Raw genomic sequence first — 15,278 nt, 5'->3', positions numbered from 1 at the left:
ACGTGAAGTCATGTGACTGTGCTGTAATTCCTTTATAGCCAAGGTTTCCGCTAGTTTTTCTGTCCGGTCAAATGTCTGGACAGAATTTATTTTACCGGACAAATTTTAAACGTACCGGTCATGTTTCAATAATAATAATAAAGATTGTGCAGCAGAGTTTCCGTTAGCAGGTAATCACCGGACTATGACAGGATATGCTGATGTTTAAAACTCAGTTAATGGGAGTCATTTTTATATTGCTTCAGTTTATAATCGTAACACATCGAAAAATTCAGATTCATTTTTCAATAAATGATTCCACAAACAACAAACAACATAATTATTACATTCAAACAAACTACTTGCAGTAGATGAAGTACATTATTCAAAAGTTTAAATTAGCTTTGAATAATAACACGGGAGAAACGGATTCCCTCCCTCCCTCTCTCTCTCTCTCTCTCTCTCTCTCCCTCTCTCTCCTGACAGCCCATCAGTTTCTCATGCAGCGCGCTAAACAGTGGGCGGGGCTTCAGGTGATTATGCAGCAGCTGATCTGATCTCTCTCTCTCGCGTCCGGTTAAACTTCACTCGCGTTTCTGTCCATATTGATCGATCAAACTATTAAGAGTGAATATCGGCCCATAATGACCGGCGGCCGATCGATCGGAGCCACCCTAATTATTACCGGACATTTTGACCGGCAGGTTTTGAATTTACCGGTTTTTAATACATTTTACCAGCTAAAAACCGGTAATTACCGGCTAACGGAAACCCTGAGCCCAACGTAATCTGAGACGAAAAAAACTGGATACGGAAAGATTTAAAACCGTCAAAACTATCCTTAGTGTATATCGCTATCGGTTACCATATCCAGGGGCTTCCTTGAATTTTGAACTAACATTACTTCAAAAGGGCTGCCTTCGGTATCTTCCGCCATTGATGATTGTTCTAATATCTCAGCTCCAGAGCAGCAGAGAGAAGGGGGTAGCCTAATAAAGTATTTCGAAAGACATACACAAGAGTTTGATAGAGTCTCTTTAAGACTAAGGGATGGAGAGAGAGAGAGAGAGAGAGAGAGAGAGAGAGAGAGAGAGAGAGAGAGAGAGAGAGAGAGAGAGAGAGAGAGAGAGAGAGACAGGAAATACAATTTCACAAATAAACTGTCCCTGTTTACAGAGAGAGAAAGAGACGAAAACAGTGAGACGGGCACGGAGCATTTAAATAGCTGCGAAGAAGAAGAAGTGTAGCAGGAAAAAAGCAAAATCAATTTCTTCCAACAGATCCCCGATTCTAAAATTGGATCGGAGCTGCAATAATATTAAAATCTACATAGTAGGATATCTCATATACAATTCCCTAAGAGCATCCCAGCTGCTCCTGTGCTCAGGCAGAGATAGGAGCTCACGCTGGATTGTTAAGGTGTTGGATAAAGATATTGAAATCTATTCATATTCAACATCGTTCCTCCACCTGCACAGCCTCAGTGAGAAGCTTCGGTTCGGTCTCAAGCCCATTAAAACACTTCTTATAAGAGTACATTTCAAAATGGACGAGTACCATCATCACCAGTTAGTTAGACTCCAACATGTTGGCTGCACTAAACCGTTGACTTCGAGAGACAGCTCTGACATGACTGGAAATCAAACAGGAAGTGATGCGTCTGAGCCTGCAAGGTATTTATAGCACTGAGGGTGTTCTTCTGGTAATGACATAAATATTCATAAGGCGCCTTCAGGTGGCGGAGGGCCGTTATCGATTCTTCTGCCAAGTCAGTTGAGGGGGAATCATGCAAATGATGCAGGAAGTTGAAACATTAATATTCATTGGGAAATTAACATAACACACACAGCATGCAGCCATGAAGACAGAGATGTGTGTGTGTGTGTGTGTGTGTGTGTGTGTGTGTGTGTGTGTGTGTGTGTGTGTGTGTGTGTGTGTGTGTGTGTGTGTGTGTGTGTGTGTGTGTGTGTGTGTGTGTGTGTGTGTGTGTGTGTGTGTGTGTGTGTGTGTGTGTGTGTGTGTGTGTGTGTGTGTGTGTGTGTGTGTGTGTGTGTGTGTGTGTGTGTGTGTGTGTGTGTGTAGGTGGAACCAGTTGGACCTGGCCATCGTCTTGCTGTCGGTGATGGGCATCACCCTGGAGGAGATCGAGATCAACGCCTCCCTCCCCATCAACCCCACCATCATCAGGATCATGAGGGTCCTCAGGATAGCACGAGGTACACACACACACACACACACACACACACACACACACACACACACACACAATATTTTCTTAAAGGAACACAGTCAATGGAGGAGGCTGGAAACTGTTTTTTGTTGTTATAATAAGGGACAAATGTTACTTTTAATTTCATTCTACATTTGCACTTGTTAGATATTCTACTTTATTGCCAGAGGAGAAATAACTTGTAAACCTCAGGTGACTACGGAGCAGAGCTGAGATGCAGGAAAGTGACATTTATCATATACTCTTAATATTGCACTTTTTACTTCACGTTCTTTATTTGAAAGATATAATTACTTGTTTCTCTTTACACAAAAACACAACCTTTTACAAAGTAGAATAATCTAAAATTGCTCCTGAACAAAAATATAAAATACAGTTCCATGTATTGGGGATGAAAAGGGAATAAGATAATATCTCAAAACGCTATCTCGAATGTTTCATATTAAGTTATTTGCTTAAGATACTCGGAGTTCATTTTGCTATTTATTTTAACAGATATTTTTTCACATATCAAGGCAAGTTTATTTATACAGCACTTTTCAACACAAAGTGCTTTACAACAATGAAAGACATTAAGAGCATAAGACACATTAAAAAGCAAATATAATAAAACATGAATAACACAGGTACATGAATACAAGCTACATTAATATATTATACTCTTATCTGTTGAAGCATCTCAAGCTTTCTGTAAGCGTTCATCGTGAACCATCACTGCTGGTCGTCCCCTCTCCTTCACTCTGAGGGCGATAACGGTTAATTGCACCCCTCTCACTTACTCCTCGCCCTCTGCCCTCAGTCAGACTGCCCAGGGAGCGCAGCGTGGCCTCCTGGGTAATCTGCTACTCAAACAGCCGCTAATTAACCAGCAAGAGGAGTATTTGATGATGAGTGAGACGACTGCTGGGGTCTTTCAGAAAGGGCGGCTGTGGCTGTGAGGGAGTGCGGTCGTCTTTCAACCAGAAGCTTGTGGGTTCGATCCCAGCCCGTGCAGCCAACATGTCGATGTATCCTTGGGCGAGATACTTAACCCTGAGTTGCTCCCGATGGCCATCGGTGTGTGAATGTCAGGTCCTAGAGCAAGGGGTACTGCTCTGTATGAATGGGTGAACGACATGTAGTATGTAAAGCGCTTTGAGGGGTCGTAAAGACTGGATACTGCGCTGTATAAGTACCGTCCAGTTCAGTCCTTTCCTTCTCCTTCAGTAACACCGTAACCCCTCTGCCTCGAGGTGAACTGACTGGTGTGACACTGGGAAAGAATATTAACATGTTACATCGTGTTCTACCCGTTACGTTCCCTCCTAAACTAGGGGTACAACGGGAAGTAACACAATATAAAAATAAGGAGAGAGGGGGGAGAAAAAGAGAGGAAACTGAATTGTGAAGCCACAAGATGATGTCTGAATCAGTCAGACATAAAAAGGGCTCACCAGACAATTTGCAAAGTCAACTAATGACAAACAAAAACAACGTTCTTATTAAAGAAAGCGACGACCATAAACAACACACTGTTCAGAGCCGCTACGCGTTGCACACAGACTGCAAGACGTAACGCCTACATAACATTTAAAAACACAATGAAGAACAAGAGTGTAATAATAATAAGAAAAGTAAGGAAGAATTAAGTGCAAGAAACTGTGCAAGTGCAGAAGTCTAATGTTGTTTTTAGTTTTATTTCTAAATGAATTGGACATATCATTTAGTAAGTGCATTATAAGAGACTATTCTCCATTCAAAAAAGGCTTTGTTAGGATAAACTGACCACATATTGGAAATCTGAATGATTACTTTCTGGCTTGAATAGATATTATATCTGAACGGCTCCGTGTCACGGCCATCTCCACGGATCATAGCTCCATTGTTGAGTCTGCTAGAATAGATTCACATTGTTCAATGTTCCAAACTCACATTGGTTTCTCACAGCGTCTCTGTGTAGTCTGTGTATTCACTCTCTGTCCCACACGGCTTGTTGGAGCTCCTCCCCCCTGTGAGCCCAGAGTGCTCTGATTGGTCGGGACGTTGCGAGGCTCGCTGCTCAGTGAGCTGGCTTACTGGTGTGGTTTCCGGGTCGGCGATACAGCGAGAACAAGCGAAACTCACCCTGAGCACACACACACACACACACACACACACACACACTCACAGCCGAAGTGAAATCGGCATTTCTCCGCCATCCCAACTCGTCTGTTACCAACCAGGGGACTCCCTGTTCATTCATACGCTAAAGGTCCCCACCCCTCCTGGTGTGTGAGGAGCTCCACGGATTGGTCCATTTTGGTTCCGGGAACCGTGTGGACGTACCACAATACCCTGCATCTTGCCATCTAGTGCTGTAAACAAACAACAACAACATACAAACGGGCACAACCGCAGTTGATGACTAGTACTAAAGATTCACATTCAATTCAAAGGCTTCCTTGTCATAATGTGCATTAGCTACACCTTGTTGGTGGCAATAGAAATCTGAAGTCCCATGACCTTCCAACTGTGCAGCATACAATGTACCAGAGGTGTGGACTCGAGTCACATGACTTGGACTCGAATCAGACTCGAGTCACCAATTTGATGACTTGAGACTCGACTTGACAAAATCACAAAACACTTGCGACTCGACTTGGACTTGAACACCAATGACTCGGGACTTGACTTGGACTCGAGCCTTCTGACTTGAGGTGACTTGATCATTTAATTCAGAGATCTCCAACACGCCGATCGCGAGCTGCCGCTAGAAGAGCAGACTCCCGTCGGGAGAGCAGATCTTCAGCCGCTCCTACTCTTGCTGAGAATCCTTGCAGGCAGGGGCGGGACTTTATTTAGCTGGGCCACCATGCGGCCAATCATATGCGAGGACACACTAGGTTCATACCATTATGTGAAAGAAGGGTGGGGGGCACACCAGGTGTAGTGGTACAGGCCAGCTGCACAGAGCGACGGGGAGACGGATTTAAATGCAAGCGCGTCGGAAAAAGTCAAGAAATGAGCGAAAACCGAAAAAATAAGCAGCATCTGGCTGCTTTTCAGTGATATTGGAGAAAGCAAAGCTGAGTGCAGGATTTGTAAAATTAAAATAACCTTTGTTGGTTACCTTTATTTTGGTAACCACTCAGGATTTATTGCCAGAGGTGGGAGAAGTTCAGATCTTGTACTTGAGTAAAAGGACCAGAGTGTAGGAATACTCGGTTACAATAAAAAGTCCTGCATTCAAAATGTTACAAGTAAAAATACAAAAGTATTAGCATCAAAATATAGTTAAAGTACCACCTGCAGAGGGATCTAGATGCAGGTGTTCTCTTCCCCATAGAGACGCCTCGCTGCACATTATCCCTGGCATAAAGATAGATAGTGGGTCCCTCACAACATGTTGTACACAGTGATAAACACTCTGTCACTTCAACATCAGGGATCTTATACATTAAACTCCTTCTGAATCAAACCGTCACGGTAGCCTTACCTTACTGATCCCTCTTAAATTAGAAAACAACTAAAAAAGAGCAGTTTGATTATTAAGTATTATTCTGTTGATCGATGTCATTACATTTGGTGAAAAACACATAATGAATTGTTTATGACTCGTTTTGTCAAAGTTTAGGACTTGGACTTGACTTGAACTTTCCCATCCTGACTTGAGACTTGACTCGGACTTGCAAAACAATGACTTGGTCCCACCTCTGCAATGTACTGTACTTTTCCGACTATAAAGCGCACCTGCATATGAGCTGCAGCAGCTAAATGGTCCGTCTGTCTTGCTCTCGTTCTGTCTCTCGGTTCCACTTTTACTTTGGCGCGCTACCTGTCTCACTCTTTTCCGGCCTCCAGCTTTTCCTGCTGGAGCCCGCCGCTTAGAGGTGGCGGGCGCGGACCGGTCATAGAGCCCGTAGTGTTAAAAGTGGTTAATTTTACCTGTAAAATCCATAGATTTAGGAGGTTCCCTAGTGGCCGCTAGCTGTACAAAGAAAATGGGGGAAAAAGTCGCGGCTTATAGTCCGAAAAGTACGGTACTTAAATATTTAAAAAAACACATAAAATAGTGCAAGAAATGAACAATCACGCCAATTAGCAATGTCAATATTTAGCTTTACACACAAACAGAAATACTGCTGAAGAAAGGTAAAGGTTTTTTTCTTTTTCTTTGCACTACTGGTAATATTTACATTAACTATGTTTATGTTTCCTGTAGATATTGAATTGCTCTGGCACAACAATTTCCTTCTGGATAAATAAAGCCTTATCTTATCTTAAAGATACAGTAGAGATAAGCCCCACCCCGAAGATGCCTTTACTTTCTCAAAGAACTACTCCGCAGAACCGTTGATATCTTTTCATCGGAGTAGCTGTGGGTGGAAAGTAGAAACTGAAGTCGGGAACAGAAGTTCTTTCGTCTCCCAGGAGTCTCTATTGTCTGAGTGGCCGAAGCCTTTTCCCATCGCAGCCCTGGCCGTTCTCTCTCTGCATCGTCGGACTTGTTCCTGCTGCAATTGAACCTCTGGGAATCGAGTCGAGTTCCTTAAGAAAGTCATAAACCTTTTCCATCCATCGATCGTCTGTTATTACTCTCCTCTTTCTCCGTGGCGTCCTTCGTCCTTTGCTTCTCTTGCTCTCACTCTCTTGGTGTTTCTAACACTTTCTGTACGACCAAATAACACACACACACACCTACACACACACACACACACACACAGTATCAGTATCACGCCCAAGGACACATCGACCTGTTGACTGCACTGCTGGAATTGAACCAACAACCATCTGGTCTCCCTATAATAATATCTCGTTAACCCTTTGCTCTCTGTCCAGTGTTGAAGTTATTGAAAATGGCCACCGGGATGAGAGCTCTGCTAGACACAGTCGTCCAAGCTCTGCCTCAGGTAAGTTCACACACACACACACACACACACACACACTCAGTCACTCACTCTCACGGCCCGTCCACACGGCGGCGTACGTTGAAGCTTGCCAACGGGCGTGTCTGAAACTCGACCAACAACCAATCGCATGAATCTCCCGCCCCGGACACACAAGCAGCGGTTTGATTGGCTCGAGCTTGTACTCGCATATGATTCGATTGGCCGACGCTTCTGCCGAGGCTTCAAAAGTTGAACATTGCTCAACTTTTGCTTCCCACAATGCAGTTCGGCGAAAAGGGACGTCACCCCATTCAAAGTGAATGGTGAAGCTTTCAACGCACGCCGCCGTGTGGACGGGCCGTCACTCACTCACACACACACACACACACACACACACACACACACACACACACACACACACACACACACACGAGACGTCCTCAGCTTATCACAAGGACACCAGGGATTTAATTAACATTTGTGGAATGATAAACGGTGGTGGTAAAAGCAGCTCCCTGAGAAGTATGTCTTTAGGGACGTTGGGTCATTTTGCCCCCAATTCTACGACGCCTTGTTAAAATCCAGTATTCCTCGAACACCTCCAGGACGTGTAAATCCCTCCGTGGTGTTAGCCGAAGGTGCTGTGTGTCCCCACTGCTGCTAACGAGACAGAGGAGTTCTGCTCTCCTGGTTCACTAAAGCACTGTGTTCTTCATTCGCTGGCTTTATCCAAAATGTCAGTTCGACGGTGCCTGGCTTTTCTGGAACACTGGGGGAAATGCATAGCAGTATTTTCAGCCATTGCAATATAACAACTCTCTTGTGAACCGAGTAAATGTCAGAGTTTATAAAAATAACTCTTCTCGATGTGGGAAATCATAATATGGCCAAGGAACTTTACACAAGAGTCTCATTTCCTTCTGACGGCCTCTGCAGAATGATTCAAACCCTCTGTCGGCCTGCATCGCTTCAGGTATGTCTGCTTGTAATGATGGAGATTAAACACAGACTTGTTAGTGGTGGACAGGATTGGATAAATGATGATGCATCTTTGGCACATCCGGCATGATGAATGGAACAACTCATGATAAGTGGCGTTGGATATTAATGATAATCATAATGACACACCTGATTGGTGCATTAAAAGACAAGGCGGCCGATGTTCTCTTTGTGTGTGTACTGTCAACACATCTGATGAATAGACGAATACTAACAGTCCGTCAGCGACTTCTTAGCTTTGTTTCAATGCAATTATAAAATAACACGCCGTTATCCTCCCCTTTAAATATATATTTTCTGCACATCAAAAATAAGTTCTGCCTCTCTTCGCCTCTCCTTTACATATTAAAGCTTTAAATCCGTATTCCTCTTTTTTAATGTGAAGGGAAAAACCCAGACGAATACACCAGTGCGTCTGGGCTCTTTATTAAAAGCATTTATAAAGCGGTGAGTCTGTGTTCAGCCGGGAGGGGTTTGCTTATCTCTGCAGGATTATCAATGACTGGAGCCCTCTGTGCACACCACACACACACACACACACAACACACACACAACACACACTCACACACCACACACACACACTCAACACACACACACAACACACACACACAACACACACACACAACACACACACTCAACACACACACACAACACACACACTCAACACACCACACACACACTCACACACACACACCACACACTCACACACACCCACAACACACCACACACACACAACCACACACACACACTCACACAACACACACACACACACACACCACTCAGGGACATTACATTGACTTACATGCATTCCTAGAGACTTATCCTAACCTTAACCATAACCAACACATGCCTAATCCTAACCAAGTATTCACCCTAAATTAATGATCCCCCTCATGGGGACCTCCAATTTGTCCCCATAAGGGAGGTGAGTCCCCACATGTGACTATGAAAACAGATGTAGGTCCCCACAAGTATAGTAATACTAGTACACACACACACACACACACACCCAGTAGCACAACTCTCTCTGCTTCAGTTGTTCTTCAAATCAATATCCCTCTTTTCCATCCACTTTAACTTGTTGTTTCTCCGGTCCCTGCCCTCTCGTTAGGACAGATTTCATCGGTTTATGTTTTGTGTTGGTAGCATACATACACCATGGGAGAAATACACATCGCGCTAAGAGTGTGTCTCTGAAGGTGGCGTCGTAAACATCCACACTAATTTATCACATAGGATTCAATATCATGAATGTGATATTAAAGACCAGCTGTGTCTTCAAACAACAATACAGTTCCAGTCTAGCCAGAATTACTTTCCCCATGCGATGCCTTAAAGCAGGGTTTTCAAAACTCAAGGCCGGGGGCCAAATCCGGCCCGCGACCTCATTGTATGTGGCCCGCAAGAGCTTGCAAAGAATATAATATACTCTACAATTGGGGTAATTGTTTGAATATTTGCTTTCAATTATTTGCCCCCAGACTTCTGCTTTCAGACGTAGTTATTTATGAAGTTATTATAAACTGATAATAATCCAATGCAGAGCCTGTAATGTAATATAATACATTATTTCATATATATTATATATTTATGTATATTTATATAGAGAAGCCAAAAGGGGGCTAATTTGAAGAATCTAAAATATAATTATATTCTGAATTGTTTACACTTTTTTGTTAACTAGATAATTCCATTATGTGTTATTTCATAGTTTTGGTTTATTTAGTATTATTAAAATGGAATGATGAGAATGTGTGCTTGTTCATAGTCAGGGTGTTACATACTGTACAGTAAAATGCTGTCTGCACACACACAGTTTAGAGATAAATAAAGACAAGGGTTTTCTGTCCAGGATCCTGTCCATAAAACGTGTTGGGGAGTGCAAGGGGAGATTGTTTATCATGTATTCTTATTTATCTACCTAACTATCTATCTAACCGTTGATATCAGTCAGAGTTCCCAGGACCCTCAAAGTCTTAAAAGGTATTGAGATATAGAATCTAAAATATCCGCCTTAATTGGTATTAAAATGCATTCAATCAGTCCTTCAGGTTTTATGGCGGGTTTTTTTGCGCGACAGTAATTTTAAATCTTTACACAACATCTATTTAAACATTTTAATGAACTGAATGTTTGTCACTTATTTGGTTAACAATAGCTAATTTCCAAGAGCAAATGTACTGTCTGCTAACGAGCAATGAAAAAGGTATACAAAGTGTCCTTTGTCCAGAGTTCTTCAGGTATGTTTCTGGTTCAGTCTACCCTCCTCCTCCCCCACTCTACGTGACATGTTTTGTTATAAAGTTGGTCTTGAATTATATTTCAACTGGCACTAAAAGTTTCCAAATCTGTCTTGCTTTAGTTCTATTGACCGGCCATAACTAACCATAGAAGACCTGTACACCTGATAAAAGTCAGTATAACATGACTCTGAGTGTCCTCCATTAGTAAACTTGTAAATGTTCCCTTCCCCGGTCGACAGGTGGGAAATCTCGGTCTCCTCTTCATGCTGCTGTTCTTCATCTACGCTGCGCTGGGAGTGGAGCTGTTTGGAGAGCTGGGTGAGTTTGATATCACCATCCTGTAGAGCAGGGGTGTCAAACTCAAGGCCCGGGGGCCAAATCCGGCCCGCGACTTCATTTTCTGTGGCCCCACAAGAGCTGCAAAGAATATAATATGTTTATTATACGGTTACATGCTACTTTGCAGAAGCATGTTGCCAATAAACTACATGTCCCACAATGCATCTCAAATGTGACTTTTTCTCAGAATTTGACTTCACTTCTTTTTTTTCTTTTTTTTTGGCTTTTCTTTTTAAATCATTTTGTGGCATTCTCACTGAAGAGACTTGCAATTATTTGCCCTAGACTTCTGCTTTCAGGCGTAGTTAATTATGTAGTTATTATCCTATCCGATAGGGTAATATAATACATTATTTTATATATATTAAATATGTATGTATGTATTTTTATATAGTCTTAAAGTTACAACCGGCCCTTTGAGTGCAACCTTAATGCTGATGTGTCCCGTGATGAAATTGAGTTTGACCCCCCTGCTGTAGAAGATGAAGTCACAGAAACATTTGAATAACTGTTCCCAAAACAATGGCAACAATTATCCCAAATCTATACGGTCTAATTAATGGATTAGTCTGTTCTTGGTCAAATATAAAAGGTTTCCTAGACTATCCCTAACTAGAAATCATCATTACTACAACGTTTCTTCGGCAAAGCAGAATATAATTCGCATTGATAGTTCCTTTCTTCATGACTAACCCTTGCAGAACTTTCTAAAAATAGTTTGAATTGTACATCCTGGATGAAATCTGCTGTCAGACACACAGATAAAATGTACCCAACTCCATGCTCACTGAAAACGAAGAAAGGGACCTCGTTTGAAAATCAGCGAAAATGACAATTAATTAAAAAAAATTATATGAAAAAGTCCATCCCAGTCCATCCTCCATTCCAAGGTGACACGTTGATATGTCTTTTTTTATCAGTTCAAACCCAAAGATATTCAATTTAGTATTTCACAAAACATCTTTATATTGCAAATTCTGAAAGCAGCTTTTAATGTTACTTCCTACTTGTGTTAAAAAAAATTGTATGAAACTTACCCACAAAGGACGTAATTATGCAAATGATCAGACGTCTTGACACCTCCTCATTAAGAGCTGGCTTTCATCTTGTCTTCCGTCCATGTACAACATGTTGTGGTTTGGCGAAGACCTTTATGTAGTTCAACAGATTAGCATTGACTTTAACTTCCTGAAAAGTTCATATATTGAGTTTTAATCTGACAAATACTTTTGGACAGACCTGAAGTAAACACAGGAACATTATATGGCTCTGGCACTGTTTAAAAACTGGTTGAAACAGCGAACAGAAGGACAGTTATAGAAAACCTTGATCAGGGCTGCCGTCACTTTAAGTTACGTTGCTGAAACATCTTGAAGGACTGCCTCGGTGCACATTATCCCGTTCACAACACCTTTCTGAAACATTTATTTTGACCAAAGAAACCAAAAGAAAGTCGCAATCTCTCGGATAACGGATAAGATATAGACTCTTCTTAAACGATTTCTATTTCATTTGTATTTACTTCCACATCTCAAGACATTCTCTTGCACTATTGTATCTGTTGTATGTCCTCTATATATATTCATGCTGCTCTGTTGGAGAAGGACTTCAGTGTTTCATTGACATATCTCCACGGTAGCTGCTGAGCACACGATGATGAAGCCGTCTCCAAAATATTTCTGAAAGAGAAATACAATAGCATTAAAAAGTTAACAAATATACATCTGGAAAATATAATTACAATTAACTCTATTCCCCCTAAGCCTGAAATGCCTCCATCGGACTCCTTTTTTCACTTCAGCAACATACTGTAGTGACATCACTTTGTAACACTTCTGCTTCTATTGGCTAGCCCGCCAACACACTGTACGTGAGGGGGGCGGGACAATCTGTAGACCAATATGCCCCTTTAACTTCCTTTGAAAAGCATGTCCTCGAATGTCCATCCACTCTTCAAAATAAACCTCCATTTTCACAGGAAACATATAATTGGTTTGTTCTTTCTGAATTTGGCTCCAACAGTTGTGTTAATAAGCTTTAATTACGTGCATCGAACACTAGCAGTGTCATTTTCTGTGTGACTCATTAATAACGGTCTGTTCCTCCCCAGAGTCGGACATAATTTAGTTGTCCGTTTCAATTTAGCTCTGTTCTAATAAAAGAGATGCATTGGCAAGATACCTTTCTCTCACTGACAGAACAGACTGTCTGAACAACAACTCTCGTCCTGTCTCCTTATGTTAGTTTCTCTCTTGACTTATACATTTTATTGAAGTTAAACAACAGCTCCATTTGTAATATTTCACTGTGGACAAAGAAGAGGTTAGCTATGAACTGTGGCAGGACTACAAGGTGATTCATTAGCTTATTACAGTTAAGATTAGAGATAGAGACGGGAAATGAACTTCGATTCCTCTTGCTGTCAGTTTTTTTCTAACCTCATTGCCTTTCCACTCTTCTCTTTCTCTCTCAGTCTTTGGAGACTGCACTCAAGTACTGCAACTACTTCTTCACCTCCACTTTTGTGATTGAGGCCACTCTGAAGCTTGTGGCTTTCGGCTTTCGACGCTTCTTCAAGGACAGGTAACAAGTGTCTAAATGAGAACTTAAACGCCATCACGTCCAACATTAGCCCACTTTAGCTTAGCGGTGGTGACGTGAAGTCATGTGACTGTGCTGTAGTTCCTTTATAGCCCAACATTAGCCACCTTTAGCTTAGCGGAGGTGACGTGAAGTCATGTGACCGTGCTGTAGTTCCTTTATAGCCCAACATTAGCCACCTTTAGCTTAGCGGTGGTGACGTGAAGTCATGTGACCGTGCTGTAGTTCCTTTATAGCCCAACATTAGCCACCTTTAGCTTAGAGGTGGTGACGTGAAGTCATGTGACCGCGCTGTAGTTCCTTTATAGCCCAACATTAGCCTCCTTTAGCTTAGCGGTGGTGACGTGAAGTCATGTGACCGCGCTGTAGTTCCTTTATAGCCCAACATTAGCCCACTTTAGCTTAGCGGTGGTGACGTGAAGTCATGTGACCGCGCTGTAGTTCCTTTATAGCCCAACATTAGCCACCTTTAGCTTAGCGGTGGTGACGTGAAGTCATGTGACCGCGCTGTAGTTCCTTTATAGCCCAACATTAGCCACCTTTAGCTTAGCGGTGGTGACGTGAAGTCATGTGACCGTGCTGTAGTTCCTTTATAGCCCAACATTAGCCACCTTTAGCTTAGCGGTGGTGAAGTGAAGTCATGTGACCGTGCTGTAGTTCCTTTATAGCCCAACATTAGCCACCTTTAGCTTAGCGGTGGTGAAGTGAAGTCATGTGACCGTGCTGTAGTTCCTTTATAGCCCAACATTAGCCACCTTTAGCTTAGCGGTGGTGACGTGAAGTCATGTGACTGTGCTGTAATTCCTTTATAGCCAAGGTTTCCGCTAGTTTTTCTGTCCGGTCAAATGTCTGGACAGAATTTATTTTACCGGACAATTTTAAACAGTACCGGTCATGTGTTCAATAATAATAATAAAGATTGTGCAGCAGAGTTTCCGTTAGCAGGTAATCACCGGGACTATGACAGGATATGCTGATGTTTAAAAACTCCGTTAATGGGAGTCATTTTTATGCTTGCTTCAGTTTATAATCGTAACACATCGAAAAATTCAGATTCATTTTTCAATAAATGATTCCACAACAACAAACAACATAATTATTACAATTCAAACAAACTACTATGCAGTAGATGAGTACATTATTAAAGTTTTAAATTAGTCTTGAATAATAACACGGAGAAACGGATTCCCTCCCTCCCTCTCTCTCTCTCTCTCTCTCTCTCTCCCTCTCTCTCCTGACAGCCCATCAGTTTCTCATGCAGCGCGCTAAACAGTGGGCGGGGCTTCAGGTGATTATGCAGCAGCTGATCTGATCTCTCTCTCTCGCCGTCCGGTTAAACTTCACTCGCGTTTCTGTCCATATTGATCGATCAAACTATTAAGAGTGAATATCGGCCCATAATGACCGGCGGGCCGATCGAATCGGAGCCACCCTAATTATTACCGGACATTTTGACCGGCAGGTTTTGAATTTACCGGTTTTTAATACATTTTACCAGCTAAAAACCGGGTAATTAACGGCTAACGGAAACCCTGAGCCCAACGTAATCTGAGACGAAAAAAACTGGATACGGAAAGATTTAAAACCGTCAAAACTATCCTTAGTGTATATCGCTATCGGTTACCATATCCAGGGGCTTCCTTGAATTTTGAACTAACATTACTTCAAAAGGGCTGCCTTCGGTAGTCTTCCGCCATTGATGATTGTTCTAATATCTCAGCTCCAGAGCAGCAGAGAGAAGGGGGTAGCCTAATAAAGTATTTCGAAAGACATACACAAGAGTTTGATAGAGTCTCTTTAAGACTAAGGATGGAGAGAGAGAGAGAGGAGAGAGGAGAGAGGAGAGAGAGAGAGAGAGAGAGAGAGAGAGAGAAGAGAGAGTGAGACAGGAAATACAATTTCACAAATAAACTGTCCCTGTTTACAGAGAGAGAAAGAGACGAAAACAGTGAGACGGGCACGGAGCATTTAAATAGCTGCGAAGAAGAAGAAGTGTAGCAGGAAAAAAGCAAAATCAATTTCTTCCAACAGATCCCCGAT

At 42.2% G+C, this 15,278-nt stretch overlaps 1 protein-coding gene across 1 annotated transcript in view; it reads left to right on the top strand.

Annotated features, from left to right (window-relative positions):
- LOC117453336 (voltage-dependent T-type calcium channel subunit alpha-1I-like) overlaps positions 1-15,278 on the top strand; it is a 294,731-nt gene that overhangs the window by 238,868 nt on the left and 40,585 nt on the right. Inside the window, 3 exon segments of the mRNA XM_071204189.1 lie at positions 2,062-2,195; positions 7,007-7,077; positions 10,538-10,616. Of these exon segments, the coding sequence (XP_071060290.1) occupies positions 2,062-2,195; positions 7,007-7,077; positions 10,538-10,616 (284 nt within the window).

The sequence above is a fragment of the Pseudochaenichthys georgianus genome, chromosome 1 (genome assembly GCF_902827115.2).
Source record: "Pseudochaenichthys georgianus chromosome 1, fPseGeo1.2, whole genome shotgun sequence".
Lineage (NCBI taxonomy): Eukaryota > Metazoa > Chordata > Actinopteri > Perciformes > Channichthyidae > Pseudochaenichthys > Pseudochaenichthys georgianus.
Note: the sequence above shows the minus strand (reverse complement) of the source record. Positions and strands in the feature narration are given on the sequence as shown.